General features: G+C 35.8%; 1 protein-coding gene across 1 annotated transcript in view; it reads left to right on the top strand.

Annotated features, from left to right (window-relative positions):
* Positions 1–19,891, top strand: part of FRZB (frizzled related protein) — a 31,585-nt gene extending 11,694 nt beyond the window's left edge. Inside the window, exons 4-7 of the mRNA XM_017946699.2 lie at positions 11,336–11,401; positions 15,288–15,492; positions 15,884–15,947; positions 18,937–19,891. Coding sequence (XP_017802188.2) covers positions 11,336–11,401; positions 15,288–15,492; positions 15,884–15,947; positions 18,937–19,053 — 452 coding nt within the window. The 3' untranslated portion in view covers positions 19,054–19,891. The remainder of the gene's footprint in view (positions 1–11,335; positions 11,402–15,287; positions 15,493–15,883; positions 15,948–18,936) is intronic.
* The last annotated feature ends 626 nt before the right edge of the window (positions 19,892–20,517 follow it).

Raw genomic sequence — 20,517 nt, 5'->3', positions numbered from 1 at the left:
TCACTACCCCCACCCTTCTTTTCCAAGGTAAATACTACCAGGAATTCTAGTACTATAGATTCATTTTGCCTGATCTTGAACTTTATATAAATGGAATTCTACACTATGTATTTTTGTATATGCATGTGACTTCCTTTGCTTTTCATTAGGCTGTGTATAGCAGTAGTTTTTCACTTTAGTTGCTATATTGAATTCTATCATTGAATGTGGTACACTTTATTCATTCTAATGTTCCTGGATATTTGAGTTGTTTTCAGTTTTTGTTACTATGACTAATGCTGCATTTGGTTCTACAATATGATAGCTGCAATGAGTACCATATATTCCATTCCACTTTCCTCTAGTATTTCCCACTGATTTTGGTCAGTAAGTCCGGCCTTATAAGGTGTCTTATCTGTGGAAATGAAACATTTAGTTTATTAAGTTGTAAATATGTTTGAAATATCAACTTTCATTACATTGGGACAGTTTGTTGACTTCCACTGAATCTTACCAGGGTGGCGTGTTTGATCTGAGGGAATGTCTATCAAAAGTGTCCCAACAAATAATTATCCCATTAAAAACATAAGTAAATTAAAATTATTTTAGAATTGTTTTGTTGCTTTATGTAATTGGTAATGTTTTTCACTATCATCAAATCAGTTGGAAATCATTGGTGTCCAGTAATGTTGCTATTTGAAGGGTCACTCCTTCTATTGTGTTTTCTCAACCCAAACTGAAAAGCTCATTTGTATAAAAATGCAATTGGTGAGTCAAAATTTCTGGTCAAAGACGTGTATATGTTTCCAATTTGTTCCAAAGTTATGGTTAGAGTAATATAGCACTTCAATGTGTGAAAGAAAGGAAATACGTCAACAACACTATCAACAATATACAAAAAAACAGTTCAACATGTAAAACTACCTAGAACCAATGTGGTCTTCTCAGAGTCACTGTTTACTGTTCCTCTTTCAAAAATATTTTCCAGTTCTCTGTATAATGAGAGTGATGAAAACAAATAGGCAAAACCAAAGCTCATTCTGTTTGTGAAAAAAACACTAACATATTCACATGTTCTGAAAAGAAAATATAATTTGTTCACACTAAAAAATGTATGCTTTGGAGAAATAAAACAGCTGAGGTTGATCATGATAAAACAGGAAATGAGGAAGGCAGGAAAACACTGTAACCCACATAAGGACCTCTTTCCAAAGTGTCAAGCTGTTTCTGTCTGGAATTTGGAAAAGAAATTCTTTCACTCTAGTTAATTTATTCTTTGCCTCAAAGCTTAACAATTTTTTCTTTTTCTTTTTTTTGAGATAATGACTCTGAACACCATCCAATTGTAGTTTTACTGTTGCAAATCCACTATTGTAATAAGGAATAGATGCTCTTTATTTCCATAGCATGGAATATGGAGGAAAACAATTTTTGTTCTATTTCACCTAGTCACTTGATTTATCAAATCAGCACATGGAAAATTAAGGCAGATATTCAAGTGGTCCAATGTAAAGGGTTTTTTTAAAAAAAATTAAAATAATTCCAAAAAGTAATTCTTCCGATTTTCTGCTTTGTGATGTGACCAATTTATGAACGTTTACGTTTGAAAAACACAAATTTCTCCAGAGTGGAGATAGAGTTGGTAAATTCTGACACTAAATATACAAGTGTGACCAAATTATATCTTGGGGCCTGTTTCCTAATATAAAATCAGATTGTATTGATCTCTGAGTTCCCTTCTGATTTATCTTAAATTAGGGAAAAATTAGTGTAAGTCAGATGCTCTCCCAGAGTTTTCACTAACCTCTTCTTGGCCGTGTTCCAAAGGTGCTCTGGAGAAGCTCCTCTGCGTAGCTGCCTGGTGGCCACTGAGCAACTGGAGATTCCTGGTGACTGCAGCTGCCAGGCCTGCCCAGCCACTCCCTCTTTTGCTGACATGATTTATGCTTAGCTTGGGTGGTATAGACCCATTCCCTCTCTTTCTTTCTCTTAAACTTCTTTCCTCCCTTTTGGCTTACTATCAATTTTGGGAAGGAATTCAGTTTTTTTCTTTGGTACAAATGTTTACTGACTGTAGAGCCAACTTCTACACCTTATTGGAAAAAAAAATATGATAGACAAATAGTAATTTTGTGATTATACAGTAGCTTAAAACTATAGGATTTTTTCCCCATTACTTTTGCAACAACTGATACTTTTGACCAGTTCTCTTTCCTAAGTATTCCTCTCCTTGAGCTATTATCCCAATTGTCCTAGTTCTCCGCCTGTCCCTCAGCTGTAGACAGTCACTGAGGCTCTGTGCTTGGCTTCTGTTCTTCTCTCCTCATAGGGATTCCTCTATTGGAGTTCATCAAGCTACATAGGCTGAATTGTCACTTTTATGACTCCAGTTGTGATTACTCTCTAGAACCACATTTCCCTCCAGTAACACTTCTACCTGGGTACTCTTTGGGTACTTCAAAAATAATGTATTTAATTACTGAAGTAATTTTTTTTTTTTTTTTTTTTTTTGAGATGGAGTCTCGCTCTGTTGTTCAGGCTGGAGTGCAATAACATGATCTCAGCTCACTGCAACCTCTGCCTCCTGGGTTCAAGCAATTCTCCTGTCTTAGCCTCCCGAGTAGCTGTGATTATAGGCACCTGCCACCACACCTGGCTAATTTTTGTATTTTTAGTGGAGACAGGGTTTCGCCATGTTGGCCAGGCTGGTCTCTAACTCCTGATCTCAGGTGACCCACCTGCCTCAGCCTCCCACAGTGCTCCCAGGGATTACAGACAGGAGCCACTGCGCCTAGCCCTGAAGTAATCTTTTAATTAAAACTTTCTCTTTTGTAACTTCCTCATTTAAGTATGTGACATCATTGCTTTTCTAAGTCCCTAGTAGTGAAACTTTATTTGGTTTTAGTTCATCGATCTCACCATTCATTAGAAATGTAATGACCAGTCCAGCTGAAAAGCTTCTGCACATCAAACAGAACAATCAACAAAGTGAAGAGACAATCCATAGAATGAGGGAAAATATTTGCAAACTATCTGGCAAGAGCTTAATAACCAGAATATATAAGCAACTCAGACAATTCAATAGCAAAAACAAAACAAAAAACAACAAATAATCTAAAAATGGGCAAAAGATCTGAGTAGACATTTCTCAAAAGAAGACATACGAATGACCAACAGGTATATGAAAAAATGTTCAACATCACTAATTAGATAAATGCAAATCAAAACCACAATGAGATATCTCACCCCAGTTTGAATGGCTTTTGTCAAAAAGATGGAATAATGGATGCTAGCGAGGATGTGGAAAAAGGGGAACTCTAGTACACTGTTGGTGGGAATGTAAATTAGTACAGCCACTATGGAAAACAATAGGGAGTTTTTCAAAATCTAAAAATAGAACTACCATATGATCTAGCAGTTTCATTACTGGGTATATATCCAAAAGAAAGGGAATTAATACATTGAAGAATATCTGTACTCCAATGTTTACTGCCACGCTATTCACAATAGCCAAAATGTGGGATCAACCTAAGTGCTTATTAGTGGATGAATGAATAAAGAAAATGCGATATATATATACACAATGACATATTATTCAGGTATAAAAAAAGTGAAATCCTGTCATTCGAAGGAAAATGGAACTGGAGGTCATTATGTTAAGTGAAATAAGCCAAGCCCAGAAAGACAAATATCACACATTCTCACTCATATGTGGGAGCTAAAAAAGAAAAGTGAATCTCACGGAGCTAGAGAGTAGATTTGTGGTTACCAGAGGCTGGGAAGGGTAACGTGGAGGAGGGAATGAAGAGAGGATGATTAATGAGGACAAATATACAGTTAGTTAGGAGGAAGACCTAGTGTTTGATAGATCAGTGTGGAGACTATAGTTAACAATAATCTATTTGTACATTTCAATATGTACAATAATTCACATGTTCATAACATAAAAAGGAATGTTTAATGTGGTGGATATTACCCTAACTTGATCTTTGCACATTATGTGAATGTACGAAAATATCAATGTACCTTGAAAATATGTCCATCTATTATGTTGTAATAAAAAATGTAAGGGACACTTACTTGTATCAGGCACAATATGTGCCAAGGACATGGAATGAAAGAGCAAATAGGTGACTGGCACACCCTTTTCTTTCACCTCTTTTCAATGTACTTGGCATTGAGTGGACACATGATCTTCTAAAGGCTGTGAAGCCCCCTTTTCTTTTTGTTAATTGACTTCCTTAGAGTCTATCACAAAACAACACTTCAGAAGTCATGAGGGAAAACAAGCATAATTGTATTGACTCTTTCTATATTTTGGATATTCTGAATAACTCTTGGATCCAGAAAACTTGTGAAAGGCAGTTTATTTGAAATTTTCCAAAGACAAAAAAGAATAAACTGAATTTCCTTTTCTTATTAATACAGTGTTAGTTCTGTTAGTCTTAAGCAATTTCTTTTACAAACTGAAATTACTATGAATTGAGTCCTTCATTACAATATTTGAGGTTTGTTTTTACAGCTAAGTTGAGCAAATGTTACTTTTACTTTTTAGAGCCTTATTATATCACCTAGGTTCACCAGTCAACTCCATCACATTTTCCATATACTGGTGTAATCCAAAATAAAATTTAATATGATATTCTTTGCCCTGTGTATAGGTTTAGGAAATAAATATTGTTTTAAATACGTAATGAATGGTTGCTAAGTCAAGACACCTTTTTTTTAATAAAAAAATGAAAGAAATGTCTTATTTGTATGTTAATAGGACTTTATTAAGGAATAATTACAGTAAAATACTACAAATCTTCAGTGTATGCTGCATTTAAATTTTGACAAATGTATATACTTATGTAATCATCATCCAGATCAAGATAAAGAACATTTCTTTAAATTGCCTGGTGTCCAATCATCCATTCTGTCCTGAGGCAAGCACAGTTCTGATTTTCATTGCCATAGATGGGTGTCGTTATTCAGCTTCATGTGAATGGAAGCTTACTGTACACACTTGGGACTGGCCGCTTTGGCATACCATGGCATTTCTGAGACTTTGAGTTCTGTGCGTTATTTTATTTTATTTCTAATTGTGTAAAAGTACACCCTTGTATGAGCATAATACCCATATGACTTCTAAATTCAAACCTCCTTAATATGGTTCCTAGTTTAATATAGTTGATTTCTGAATCTGCAGGAGTTGTGTTGTTGTTGTTGTTGTTGATTTTTTTCCCTTTCATCATTGACATCAGGACTCTAGGGTTCTGGTGTTTTGTTTGTTTGTTAATGTCCTAGGAACAATGAGACCCAGTCGATTTTCCATTAAGTGTCCATTTGATGACTTGCAATTTTGAGAAGAAGGAATGTGTTTCATGGGGTGGAATCTAGGGATGTTTTACCATTGCCTTGTTTCTAGAAGGATAGTGGAATTGACCTTCTGAATGGCCAACTGGTATATTGCCCATCTTCTGTTTAAGGGCTATCTGAACAAGTTCCACAATGGCATCCATTCCTGCTGCTGTTTTGATAGCTGCCATGATAAGGCAGATGATCCATCTAGTGCATTGATTTCTTCACTTTACTAACCTGCTTGTCTGTTCTACCCCAGCCACTCACTTCCATGAGCAGTTCTGGGCCTTGCAGTGCTGCTAGCAGCGGTGCTAGCATTGTAATATTAATTCTAATGCTGCAGAGGTGCTAGCATTGTAATATTAATTCTAAGAATCCCACTCTTTGCCTGCTGTCTCTTTTCATTCCAGATGATTTGTTGCAGTATCATCACTGCTGCCTTTTTCCCCCCCTCCACCATGTTGAGATTACCTATCCATCAGCTGCCACTTACTATCTGCTAAGCCTCTGGCCTTCTTGTCTATGTCAGATGTCATGGTCTACTGCAATACTGATACCCTTGAAAATACCCTCAACTTCTTTGCTTTCTCTTCCTCTTCCATACTCATCTGGCAAATCCCAGCTCCAGTTATTTGAGAAAATTACTCAACTGAGGTGATTGGTTTCACTTTAAGTTCAAGATAGAAAATTCAAATAGACAATCAAGATTGCCACGCATTCTTACCCACTATAAAAGTTTGCCTTTCTACTTGATGAAATAACTGCTTTATACTTTCTATACTTACATGCCCACATCCTGCTGTTCCTAGCCCGTCATTCCCCATAGCTGATGACTTCGCTTCATTCTTCAATGAGAAGGTAAAAGCCATTGGAAAGAACTCCCTCATTATTCCACCAACCAATTTATAAACTTGTCAATATCAGTACCTTTCTCTCCTTTTCCTTCTTGTGTAATGGATAAAGTCTTCTGGCTTTCAAAATCCTATTCTCTCTTTTGCTCAGGGTTCAGTCATCACCTTGCCAGTTGAATTTAGTGGAACCTTTTCTCTCTGAACTCATTTTAGCTCTGAGGGTCATTTGACACAGAGGACTACCCTGCTTTTATTTTGGAAGACCCTTTTTCAATTCTACACTCTCCTATATTTCCGTCCACATCACTGGACGCTCCTTCTCAGTCTCCCTTATGGACTTCATGTTCTCTATCTTATATATAAAGATGTAATTCCTGCCCAGAGAACTACAATGCACCTTTCAGGTTTTAAGCTTTAAATATCATTTTCTAACAGTATATTGGAGACCAGACTAGTTTAGGTCATTAAGTTATATGTTCCTGTTACACATACACATTGTGTTTTAGTTTCATATCATGTATCACATATGAAAAATTATTTTGTGTATAATTTCTTTGTTCAATGTCTTTATCCTCTTCTGGATTGTCTGTAGTGTCCATCATGTCTCCTATGTGCCTATTATAGAGCCTGGAATGTAGCAGATGCCCAAAATTTGCAGAATGAATGAATTCATATGTAAGTGACTGAAAGGGTTCAACAAATGTTAGTTCTCTTTCCCTTTCTCATCTCATATTTACAGAAGCATGGATATACCAGAGTTGTGGAGTCAGAGGATACTACTATCATTTCTATAGAAGACAGACAAATTCATGGTATTATGGATGTTGCCAGATGTTAAAAATTATGGAACTGTTAAAAATTTTGGAACTGCTCATAGACACCTTGTACAGGCAGTTGGAAATATAGATCTAGAACTCAGCAAAAAAGTCATAGCTAAGGACCTGGATCTTCAAATTATAAAATTTTATGTTTTATATCTTTTAAAATGTGTTGTGTTTTGCCCCTATGTGTTTTAAAATGGAGGAAAAGAGGACAACTGAGTTTCAGGGGTCAAATGCCAGGATATGAGACATAGAGTGCATCTGGTAAAAATTAAAATGATTTAAAGTCTGATCTGATTAGAAAGGGTCAGTCTTGAAAAAGTTATAAAGGAAATTGTAACACAAATACGATTGTATTTTCTTCTCTCCTTCCCCATACTTTTTGACAATAAATCCTGAGCACAGATCTAAGGGTTTTTTCCCTAGAAAAAACAGAAAAATATCCACTCAAACATAGTAGTCCTCCAAAGTCATGGTACGTGAAAGGTTATGACAGTTTGGGGATCTGATGAAGTTAATTATAGTCTTACAGCTCTGGATAAGACCCAGAAGCATTCAATTTCAAACAAAGGTCAGGGATAGTTAGAAAGTTTTATCACACTTAAGCTTGAACTCAAACAAGGTTGCATTGAACAGTGACGGTCCAGTGAGTATTATATTTCATAGCTGTATCAGGTACTTAGACTTCTTTAGCTCTTCTAAGATCATATCAAAAATACTAGTATCCTTATGTTTTTTTAAAAAATAAATGAGCATATTTGTATAAGCAAAACGGAATAAAGAAGGCTAAGATTCTTGTCTCCTCTGAACTGTTTTGATTTTTATAAGAAGCCACAGTGAGGCCGCGAGGCTGTTCACTGCTTGGACACCGTGTGTATCATGGGGCATTTCCCTTGCATTGCAGACCAAGTTCTGCAAAGTACTGGGAATGTTAACTTTGCAAACTCAGATTTCTATGAGAGCGATGAACTTACGTTTCTACTAGGTAATAAACAGTCTCCAGGTTCATTAGCAGATATGTAGGAGATCATTAATATTAGGAGAGTCACTAGAAACATGAAGCAAGAGGAGTGGAGGGAATGTGAGGAAGAACTAAGCTGAAAACAGTTTTCTGTCCTTTCCATGGCTGCTCCTAAGATGTAGCACTGCACTCTGTCCCACAATTGAAGGTATTGTATTAATTCCAGGCTTTGAGGTAAATGAATTGCTAATGTTAAAACTGCCTGTGTTTGAAGATCTCTTTGTCACTTCTTAGCCTGTTTTGTCAAAATCAACTCCTTTAACTTTTAAAAAATTTCTTTCCTTAGATAAAGCACCAAGGCAGATTCTAATTCATTTATAAGCTTTTCTTCTCAACAGTGAAATACAGAAAAATCAGTATCTAACGGTTTTTGTGCAAAGCTCAGTAAATAATAGATTTCATTTTTTCATTCTAAAAGCCAAAACTTAAAAAGCTTGTGCCATTAGGTTTTGCCAAAGATTACTAGCAATTAAACTAGAAATGATGGTAACGCTACAGGCCCCCCAAAAACAGTATCAAGAAATCAACTATTGATAATTAAAATAAACGGTTACATCTGATTTACAGTAGCAGGTGCAAGAAAGGTGACAGCTAATGGATGCAACATACCTCTATGATTCTTCACAATTTCACAGCTCTTGGGCTTGTGGGGATGTATATGTTGATGTGTGTAAACATAATTTAGATGAGGATTATGTTTCAGATCTATTGATCTAAGGTACACTTTTCATGAATAACCTAAGATATGAATGTTTGGGTTGAACAAGCATAAATGAGAGGAGGTTCTTTCATATTTGAGCTTTGTGGATGTAAACTCAGCTTCTCCTTATTACTGTTATTTTTTCAAGCTACTTGAACTAGACAGATAATTTGCTTATGTCAAGAGCTAGGGATTGGGACATATTATCCCATCTAAATATTTAAAATATATATTTATTATGGCATTGTCACCTTGGAGACCAGCAGAAATAAGAAGCATATTGCAGATGAGCAAAATTTAGTCCTGAGAATATTTGCTTAGCTCATTAGCTATTAGGTAATAGTCTAGCTATGTATATGTAATTGTATGCATAGCTTTGTAAATGCCTACTTGAAATATTACTAAATCATTTTATAATACAATTTTTAAAAATCCCTGCCTGGAAAGTTTTATGGAATCCATTTGTTTATGCTCCAAGCAAAGATATGTAAGTAACAGCATCAAATTAGACTCAATTCAGTCACAGTTGCTATAGTTTTTGCCAATAATTTTTATTTTAACCTATGCAAATTTCTGAAGAATTACAAATGTGTAATTTATTGACATGCATTATTTTTGGTGGATATTTATTTTTAATAGAAACATCACAAGTCTATATATAATATGGATGAAGATAATTTATAAACTAATACCATAGAATTTATGTCTTCAGAAATATTCTCATCTAAAGAATATCTCTTTAAAAATACATATAACATTTTAGTACAGAATAAAATACTGTACAGAAAGCCAAAAACTGGGTAACTTTTTGTTCTCTTCTAAATGAGAATACAATGATTTTGCTAATAAAGTTATTTTTGGAATAGTTTTTGTCAGAATAGCAACAAGCACTAATGTTACTCATTGTTTATTGGCTGAGATGTTCACAGAAATTGTGTGCTAAAAATTATCAGGAGAACAAGGGAAGGAGCTGTGTGCGGTATTGAGGAATTCTCATTTCTGTCATGGGCAAGAGCAACAGTTGCTGTTGCTACCTCTCCCCAGTAAAGATACTTATTTCTCTGGCAGGAAAGGTGATACTCTTTTCGGGACTGCTACTTTAAAGTGTATTATCAACAAGTTCAACTGGAAATAAAATTAATTTTCTTTAGAAAATACCAGTGGTCAACAGAAGCTCCTACCTTTTATTGTTCCCCATGTTAACATAAAACAACTTTTTTTTTTTGAGACAGGGTCTCATTCTGTCATCCAGTCTGGAGTGCAATGGCGTGATCTTGGCTCACTGCACTCTGACTTCCAGGGCTCAAGTGATCCTCCCAGCTCAGTCTCCTGAATAGCTGAAACTACAGGCACGCACCACCACACCCGCTGATTTTTGCATTTTTTTTGTAGAGATGGGGTTTTGCCACTTTGTCCAGACTGGTCTTGAACTCCTGGGCTCAAGCGATTTTTCTCTCCCCCAGCTACCGCCCCACCCTGCTGGTCTCCCAAAGTGAGTGCTGGGATTACAGGAGTGAGCCCTCGTGCCCAGCCATAAAATGCCTTTTAAGCGAAACTTTTTTTTGTTGATGTCCTTTCTGGAATTTATGTGTTCTTATTTCCTTTCTGTGTCAAAAGAGAAGCACATACCATTTAATTTTTAATAAAGCTTTCTCAGGGGCATTATTTAAAGAAATCTTCATATTTAATTAAATATTTTAAGATAATTGTGTATTATTTTCTACTTTTATATTGACATTAATTCCTGACAATTTGCCATGGTTATGACATATATTTCTTAGCTAAGTAATCTTAACTGTGTTGCTCTTCTATAAAAGGCGTAACAATCTACTCTCCAAGATGTCAAATGAATCCACCCTATAGATGAAACATTTTGAGATAATTAGAATTGTTATTATTATGATGGCCAAAACCACAACTACTTTTGTACCACCCTAATATATACATAAAATATGCATTCTGGTCACTACTCACCAAATATTTTTAAAATATGAAATTTCTCTTCTCAAAATACATGCATAGTTTCCTCCAACAAGCCCCAAAATACCATTGAGTTGAATGGTAGCTATTTTACCTATAGAAGAGGCTCACTGACCCTCTTAAGAACTTCACCAAGTTCACTGGGTTGTAATAACACTTGCTTATCTCTTTGAATTGCTTTCAGATCTAGGAACTAATAGTAGGAGGAGTGCTGTGTTGCCTGTTAAAAATATACGAACATTAGGTGGTAGTCCACAGGGTAAACCAGCTACCTGAGCATAGGCAGAAAATTGCCTGCCAGTTGGCATTCATAATATTAACATTTCCATAAGCACGAAGCATACCTCTTTCAGGATTAAGGAGTCATGCTCTTCTCATGCATGGGGGTGAATAGCATTTCCTCAGGATTTGGGTGGTTTGTTGAGAATGGAAACTCATTCTCATGAGCATACTGACATTGAATAAGAGGACGTGTAGATAGAATAAACATGAATGTAGTTTCAGGAGAAAAAGGCCAGACACACAGAACTGACAAGAACTTTGTCACCACCAAATTGAGATCTAGTCTCAGCAAAAAATGTGAGTAAACAAAAGAAAGCTAATATTGGAAATGTGCTTATAACTAAAATGTGTTTTTCAGAGCGCTGTAAATGTAAGCCTATTAGAGCTACACAGAAGACTTATTTCCGGAACAATTACAACTATGGTAAGGAAAACTTCATGGTTGATGTATAAACTGCTGTGTTAAGAAAGGTGTGTGGGTGCATCCATGAGTATGTGCACACGTAAATGAGTGGAGCCATTTAAGAGTAAGGCTTAAAAACAGAAGGACAACTTTTAGGAGTGTAGTCCCTCCCTCTGCCCCAACCAATTAAAATGTCTCACATGGGCAAAATGTTTAACACTTGGTTGATGCTGAAGCATATCAGGCAGTATTGTCATCCTACAGCCATACACTTAAGTACACAGAGATCAAGATAGACGGGACTCTTCCCTACCTGGAGGCTGAAGGAGGATTTGAGCTCAAGTTGGGTTGCATAGGCCATCAGTTGTGCTTCACTGGGTGAACAGCAGAGCACTTTGATGTAGAAGGAACTGTTAAAAGACTCAAACTTGATTTCTTCAGTCAGCATATCCCATGAAAAACACTGACAAATTTGGAAAGTAACACTTGTAGAAGTTGTTGGTATTCAGCTAAGGAAATGTGTTGTTATCTAGCTTGACTTAAAATCCGACATTCTAATAAACTAAATATTAATTGAAGAGCCACCAATCCAAATGTAGCTGACAAACGTAACTGAAGGATTAAAAAGCCTGCCATTTTTGTGCCAGGGACTGTGCTAAGTGATTTCCATACATTATCTTTAATTTTCTCAGCTGCCCCATGAGCTATATTACCGTCCCGATTTTATCAATGATTATTAAACCTAAGTTGTCCCTTCTTTGATTGTTCACAATGTACTTTTGGATGCTGGTGTATATTTTAGAGTCATAAATTTATTTATACAGTCATTATATTTAGAAAGAGCTATTAACAGAGCTTTCCGGTTGATACATAAGGGACTGATATTTACTGTATTCCATAGGCATTTTGATTTTTTCTAATATCTATGGTATTAATAAAAGGTATGTTACTATCTCTGCATAAGACTATTGATGTTGAATCAATGAGTAAACATGGAGATTAAACAGAATTTTACAATGGACCTTATTAAAATAAGGGTTTTATTATTGCATTTATATACACTATTTTTAAGTACATAGGATATATAGAGCAGATTTATTTTTTCTATACTTTTGGGAATTGAAAGGAGAGAAATGAATAACACTGTAAGAGTTCCCTTCAATATCTTTCAAAATGCAGTGTATTAAAAAATATAAAGTTGAAAATTTTTGGTTTAGTTAAATCTCTTTAAAACAAATCTACCTTGTTTCCCAAGTTTTTCTTCAATGGAATTAATTTTTATGTTTTGTTTGCTACTACTCTTAAGAGGAATGTAGCTTTTCTTAGTCAATGATGAATGCTCTTTCTAAGTTTGTAAGGTTATGTTTATGTAAGAAGTCAAATGCCTGGCTGCTTATCTAAGAACCTGCTTCTTTACAGATTGATGTGAAGAACCCTAGGGAAAAGGGAGGCCTTAATTTCTAGGAGATTAGCTTGTTAAGATTGAAAAACGCTATATGAACTTTTATATACTGTAACACTAAGAATAAAAACATATACATTTTATATCAGGGAAATGTAATTATTTATATTTATTTTGTGTATCCTATTATCAAGTTTTATTTTATCTAGCTTCTTTAGTGCTGCAATGGTTGTTGCTGTTATTTTTGTTAAAAGTGGAATGACAAGTCATGGAAAATGAAGATCGTAGAGAAGGTAGCTGAATGAATATCATAAAATAAAATGGGATATGGATTATAATTAATGGAAAGGAGCAGATAATTTCTTTTTTGTAGCCAAGTAATAGCTAAGTTGATCATAGTTTCAGGATTGTCATTTGTCTGGGCTTTACTTACAGTTTCTTTGGGAAAGGGAGGTACTCAAATGATTAAACAGAAGGAAGAACTCTGAAAAGGAAGTATATTTTACTTCCAAAATATTTTTGTCTTCTGCATGCGTCCATGGAGAAAGCAAGTCAAGGTGGGAGCAGTTGGAAATTCAGACAAAACCTCTATTTCATTTAGATTAATTCTGGGAAAAACTCCTTAAGTGTTAACAAAATTACTTGAGTGAAAAAGTAGGTCTTGTAGAAAGATATTTATTTTGGAATGGGTACATGTACTAAAAATTTCTAATGAAAATAGTAGACACTGGGTAAATAAATCATTAGTTTGAGAACATTTGCACAGTTCACTAATCTCTAATAGCTGATGGATGCTATGAAGCACGTTCACTTAAGCCAGGACACACAAAAATGCCTGCTAGCTGGGGTTGTGAATGTCTCATCTGATTCTCCCAAATGGCATTTCAAAAAGGGCAGTCTTATCTTTTGTTAAATACAGAATAGGGAGAACATGAATAGAAAGGGGCTCCACTTGCCAGTCAAACCAAGTGAGGACAGTTGGGTAGTTACAGTTTGTTTGCTACACGTTCTCATATTTGAGGCAACCAATTCTCTGAAGACTGAAATGTGCAGCTTTTAGAATTCATTAGTAATTTAATTTCTGTCGTGTGTGTTGTACTGGTAGAATAAGTTTGTGTGATGAAATTGGAGCATTAATGGGGGGAATGGTTGATCAGCTGGTTTTATATTTTTCACAGATTACCTTCTTCTAATCCTTTATAGTCCAAAACCTCTAAAATATGTGGGAAGGTACTCAGATTAAAGTGGTTTGCAATTATGTGCCTAAGAAGTTTTTGAAACATTGACTCATTTGGATAAACCGTGTTTTCCTCTATATAATGTCCATGGATAGTGAACTGGAGCAATAAGGGCACTGGGAGAAATGCCATTGGCTTTTCACTAATTGACATTTTTACTTCTTTCTTCATGTTTTAAAACTTCTCTTTTTAAAAGCTCATTTACTAGAAGCAGGAATCTCAACAACTTGACTCTTTTAAAAGGGAGAGATACAGAAAAGAAGCAGATCTGTACTTTCTAGATTCTGAGTCATATACTTTAACTTTGCAACTGAAGGCAATTTGTTGTTACATTGATAAGTAAAACAACTCTTGTGAGATAAATTGGGTGCCAATATATCCATCAAGAGAGGTAGAATAGTGCTATTGACATTTGAGAATATATTCCATAGCACGTGAGGGAAAGGAATGTTGGAGTGTCTGACTTCAAAGCAGATGGAGGAAATAAGATCTAGTGGTGACAATTTTCATTCAAGAAGTAAATATAGCCCGCTTAGAGGAGAATATAAAAGATAATCTGTACTGAGCACAAAGGAAAAAAGGACCTAATATCTGAACAAAGAAGAAAATGTAGCCCACCTAAAGGAGAATATAAAAGATAATCTGTACTGACCACAAAGAAAGAAAGGAGCTAATATCTGAGCAGCGAGCTGAGATGAGGAAGGTGAAAAGATTGGAGAACCAGTTTGGGAACACTATTGAGCAGGACAATTTTATAACACTAAAGAGGCCACCACTTGAGAAAACCTGTTAATAAACCTGATAAAAGAATGTCAACAAGGAATAAAGCGTATTTAAGTACTAGGTCTTTTCATACAGTAAAATTAACCTAGTTTAAATTCCTGTTGGCAGGAATTGGAACAGCACATGCATATATACACATCCAAAATGGAATTTTAGAGAAAAATTATATCAGATTATTGACTCAATTTTTGATTCTCTAAATGAATTTCTCAAAAGCACATGCACACACATGCATAAATACATGTGAATATATACATAGCCACAAATTGGAAAGGGAGAAGGGCTGGGCATTAGGAGGTCAGGTGTGTTGTTTTATGTCACACACTACAGTCTAAGGCAAAAATATCTGGCTGACTTTTCTGTTCCATTCATTGAATATCAAGTGGATAAGAATTAACCAAAGAGAAGCCTACTTTGGCTTTTTTTGAATGTGGCACCTATTATGTGTCATATTATTATCAGTTTTTCTTGTCTTTTATCCCAGTCATTCGGGCTAAAGTGAAAGAGATAAAGACTAAGTGCCATGATGTGACTGCAGTAGTGGAAGTGAAGGAGATTCTAAAGTCTTCTCTGGTAAACATTCCACGGGATACTGTTAACCTCTATACCAGCTCTGGCTGCCTCTGCCCTCCACTTAATGTTAATGAGGAATATATCATCATGGGCTATGAAGATGAGGAACGTTCCAGGTAATTCACTCTTTAAGGATACAGAATAACTACTTTGCTCATCCCACCCTCATTGCATTTCTCTCTAGAGATCTTACCCTCGCATTTTTACACTGGGATCTGTCTACCTTCTTGGGGATTACAGATAAGTTTTACTTGGGTTTCTTGATTTCATATATGGAATGGGTGTATGTGTGTAGTTTATAGGTTTACATTTTTCTTGGGAGAGGGACCATGACTTCCTTTGTTTCTTAAAGGGGTCTGTGACTCACAAATTGTTAATAATTACTGTTCTAAATCTTAGCTGTCCTATTCAAGAATAAACATATAAGTCTTTCTTGGCACTGTTTTCTTGTACTTTTCAGTAACAGGTTTTAATTTTTCAAAAATGGTTGCTTCTTTTAAAAATCAGATTACTCTTGGTGGAAGGCTCTATAGCTGAGAAATGGAAGGATCGACTTGGTAAAAAAGTTAAGGTAAGCCTGTATTTTATATTTGAAGTAATACAAATACAAACAAAAGTAGAAAACCAGCCATCTGTCATTGAAGTGAAATAGCTGCCTTCAACCATAGGAGAAATATTAAAATTTAGTATGCATATATTTATATACTCCAAAAGCTGAATTTGTCTTTCATGTCTATTTTATTTAAGGAATGAATTCCCTGTATGTGTATCAGAGATCTAACTACAGTTGCCCTAATGTCTCTTCACAAGGAGTCTAGCTGTAGTTCAGTCCTGGTCAGGTGGTTCCATGGTGTCAGGCTCCTTTCAGCTTATGGCTCTACCATTTTTAAAGGCATCGCTTTCATACTCATGTTCACCCGGAGGTCACAAGATGGCTGCTCTGCCTCTAATCTCATGTCTACATTTCAGGCAGGAAAAAGAGGAGGTAAAAGGGATTTCCAAGAGCCTCATCAAGCAACTTTTACTTAGCTGCAAAACAGGCTAGGAAATGTAGTCCTTTTTAAACCTGGGAATATTGCTGCTTTGAACACACTGCAGTTTGTGAGAAGGGGAGAATAAATGATGGGAAGGAAAATAAACAATGATGTCCAATGAATAAACACCAATTCCTATGTACAAAGTGTAGCTACATTCATCTCTGTATAAAAGATCTGAACAAATTAGGTCCTTAGAGCAGTAATGTAGCCTTATTTTTAAGCCAATAACTCTTAGATTGTGGAGTTGATACATTTTTTAAAATCACATAGTACATTACTGTATTATAGAAGGTTTTGTTTCTTCTTACTGCACTAAGCAAATCTGTTTTAAAGAAAAGAATAGGGTGGGGGAATGCATAGGGGGACAAAAAAATCTCAAAGGCTGTGTGGGTGGGTGGGGGGAGTGGGAACTGTAGCACACGTAATACATCCTCTTCCTTCTGCAAGTCTGAAGGCTTGGGAAACATTTACATGGTAAGTTAAACACCCCTGGGCGGTTTATCTTCTACATCTGGCACTTGACACGGCAGACACGTTTGGGTTTAAGTGACCTACGAAAATGCAGAGGGCATTATTCTGTAAGGAGAAGCTACCCTCCAGTAAGTTCTTCCCCCCTTCAGTAGATTTGTCAAAAGTGAGATGCATTTCAAGTTCAGACTTGTGGGCATTCTCTCTGCATCTCTCTTCAATTAGTTTGGTGTTTATTAAAGAAAAAAGTGGCTCTTGTTCAGTATGTTGGAATCTCTTACTGTCTTTTTAATTTGGTTTTCTGCTTGCTAATGCAGAACAGGAATTTGTCCTAAATTCCTGTACCAGTTGGAAGAGCTTTCAATATCCCCGCTGCAAAGCATGTAACAAGGCTTACTGCTCCTCTTTTGGTACCAAAACAATATCATTGGGTTGTTGACAGGATACATGGCTTGTTTGTCCTGTTTCCCATTGCTTTCTGCAATATTTTCCATTGTTTTCTGCAGGGGACTTGCAGAGTTATTATTGTAAAGTCATTTATATTCTTAGTCTGGATTTAAATATTCTAAAGGAAAGAAACCAATGATTTGAACAATTTTAAATTCATATGCAGATATTGAGGGCTAAAGAGTTTGGGTAGAAAATCTCCTTTGGCCAGAATTATTGAGATTCCTATTTTAGTTTTCCAGTTGATTTGAAGATGTGTAAAAAGAGCTTTATGGAGGGTGTTATTTTCTCAATCAAATCTGCTCTTTGCTGAGTTTTGCTCTCAGTGGATAAATCAAGAATAAGGTTTATGAGAAACCTTATTATTATGTTTTTTTCATGCAAATGGTTGTTTACCTAAGTCTCTTATAGCAGACTATTCAAGATGTTTGGACTTCCTTGGGAAGGTGAGAATCAGGCTGTTTTTAAAAAATGAAGACAAGATTGTGGAGTAAAGTATACTAAAATGAAGAATTACTTTCAATAATGGAAAAACAATAACAAATTTACTATGTGCTAAGCACTTTGTATTTTTATCAATCTTCAGATGTATCTTCTACTTATAAGTAGATTCTATTATCAGTTCCAATATATACATGATGAAAATAAGGTCTAGTAAGTTCAAGAACTTCACACAGTAAGTGGTGGAGTTAGAATTTGAACTTGGGCCATCTGACCCAAGGATCTGATGGTCCTTGCTGTTTAAAGTGTAGTCCCAGGACCAGCAACATAGGTATCACCTGGGAGCTTGTTAGCAATGAAAATCTTGGGCCCTGTCTCAGACCTACTGAATGAAATTGCAATTTTAACAAATTCCCCATATGATATCTGTGTCTGAAGTTTGGGAAGTACAGCTATAGTTTGTATTCCCCACCTATCCTCATGTAATATAACTTCCATTTTACTTAAATTATATAAAAACATTATTGACATTAATATGAAATGTTACTAAACTTGATTGTGTTTATTAAAAACATTGTTAATGCCTGCTTTGTAACACTTAGAATGAGGGCAAGACCTTGTCTGTTTTATTCGTTGTACTTGGTGGATATTACTTAGAAAAATATTTTTGAGACCTCCCCATCCCTCAAAAAAATTTCCATTGTTTTTCAGTGCTCAAGTCACATAGATTTTAAAAGGCTATGTTCTTACATGTATTAAGAGAGGATGTTGAAAAATAGCCTTCCCTTCAAATTCTGTGTGTAAATCTTCCATTTGTTGAGTACCTGTGAAGCATCAGCCTCCTGACTGTTACCTCAGGAAATACCCAGAGATATAGGGAGATATTTCTGTCATCATTTACAGACATGGACATTTTACGTTTAAGGTTTGATAAGAAAGCATTACTAAATATATTATAGATGGGCAACTTTGCGCTCGTTAAAATAAGAGAATAATGTTCATATTGCATCAGTTTTCTTGTTACCCTGGGAGATAGATTTATACTTTTGGAAAAGTAGCAAAATGTTTCAGAGATCTGACCTTCAGTCTGACCCAGTTGTTAGAATCGTGGCAATGATGACCCTGGTGATATGTGCTTGTGACTATTTTCTATTTTACATTTCACAGCGCTGGGATATGAAGCTTCGTCATCTTGGACTCAGTAAAAGTGATTCTAGCAATAGTGATTCCACTCAGAGTCAGAAGTCTGGCAGGAACTCGAACCCCCGGCAAGCACGCAACTAAATCCCGAAATACAAAAAGTAACATCAGTGGACTTCCTATTAAGACTTACTTGCATTGCTGGACTAGCAAAGGAAAATTGCACTATTGCACATCATATTCTATTGTTTACTACAAAAATCATGTGATAACTGATTATTACTTCTATTTCTCTTTTGGTTTCTGCTTTTCCCTTCCCCCAACCCCTTTGTAATGGTTTGGGGGCAGACTCTTAAATATATTGTGAGTTTTCTATTTCACTAATCATAAGAAAAACTGTTCTTTTGCAATAATAATAAATGAAACATGCTGATACCAGAGGCTCTTTGCTGGAGTCCCCAGATGTTAATTTACTTTCTGCACCCCACTTGGGAATGCAATATTGGATGCAAAGAGAGGTTTCTGGTATACACAGAAAGCTAGATATGCCGTAAAACATACTCTGCCGATCTAATTACAGCCTTATTTTTGTATGCCTTTTGGCCATTCTCCTTCTGCTTAGACTTCCAAATGTTTATAAAGGTAAAATGGCAGTTTGAAATCAAATGTGACACAGGCAAAGCAATCAAGCACCAGGAAGCGTTTATGAGGAAACAACACACAAGATGAATTATTTTTGAGATTGGCAGGAAGCAAAATAAATAGGAGCTTAAGAAAGAACGTTTTGCCTGATTGAGAAGCACAACTGAAACCAGTAGCCGCTGGGGTGTTAATGGTAGCATTCTTCTTTTGGCAATACATTTGACTTGTTCATGAATATATTAATCAGCATTAGGGAAACGAATTATAACTAGACATCTGCTGTTATCACCATAGTTTTGTTTAATTTGCTTCCTTTTAAATAAACCCATTGGTGAAAGTCTTTATTTTTTTCTTGTCTTTTAAAAGAAATCAGAATTGCCGTATTGACCGGGAAAAGATTACATACGCATATGCACCAGGGTGTTAGTTTTTAAAAGTACATAGCTCTATAAAATGCTGTAGATTTAGATGATGAAATGTGCAGGGTTTGGTTTTGTTTTTTTCTGGTGTGTGTGTGTCTGTATTTGTGTACATGTGTGTCCGTGCACTCACACCCAAGGTGGATTAAAATACAGGCCTGCAAACTGGCCTGCACGTTATCATTTGGATTTATGCTGCTTAATGCTCAGTGAAGAATGTCTAGTAAAATGAATTATGGTTGTCAGGAGAGAGGTTATTTGACTTTTGAACCAATTGCACATTTCCCATTACCCAAGCTGCAGTGAGATCCCAGGGGCCGTGGTGACCAAATGATGCTTTTATACATGGTCCCTAGCTTACAATGATTCAATTTACAATGCTTCAATTTAACAATTTTTTGACTTACAGTGGGTTTATCAGGATGTAACCCAATTTCAACTTACGATATTTTCAATTTAGAATGGGTTTATCCAGATGTAACCCCATCGTAAATGGAGGAGCATCTGTACTTCCTTCCTCCAGCAGAGTTCCTTAGAGCCTGGGCCA

Source organism: Papio anubis, chromosome 10 (assembly GCF_008728515.1).
Source record: "Papio anubis isolate 15944 chromosome 10, Panubis1.0, whole genome shotgun sequence".
NCBI lineage: Eukaryota > Metazoa > Chordata > Mammalia > Primates > Cercopithecidae > Papio > Papio anubis.
Note: the sequence above shows the minus strand (reverse complement) of the source record. Positions and strands in the feature narration are given on the sequence as shown.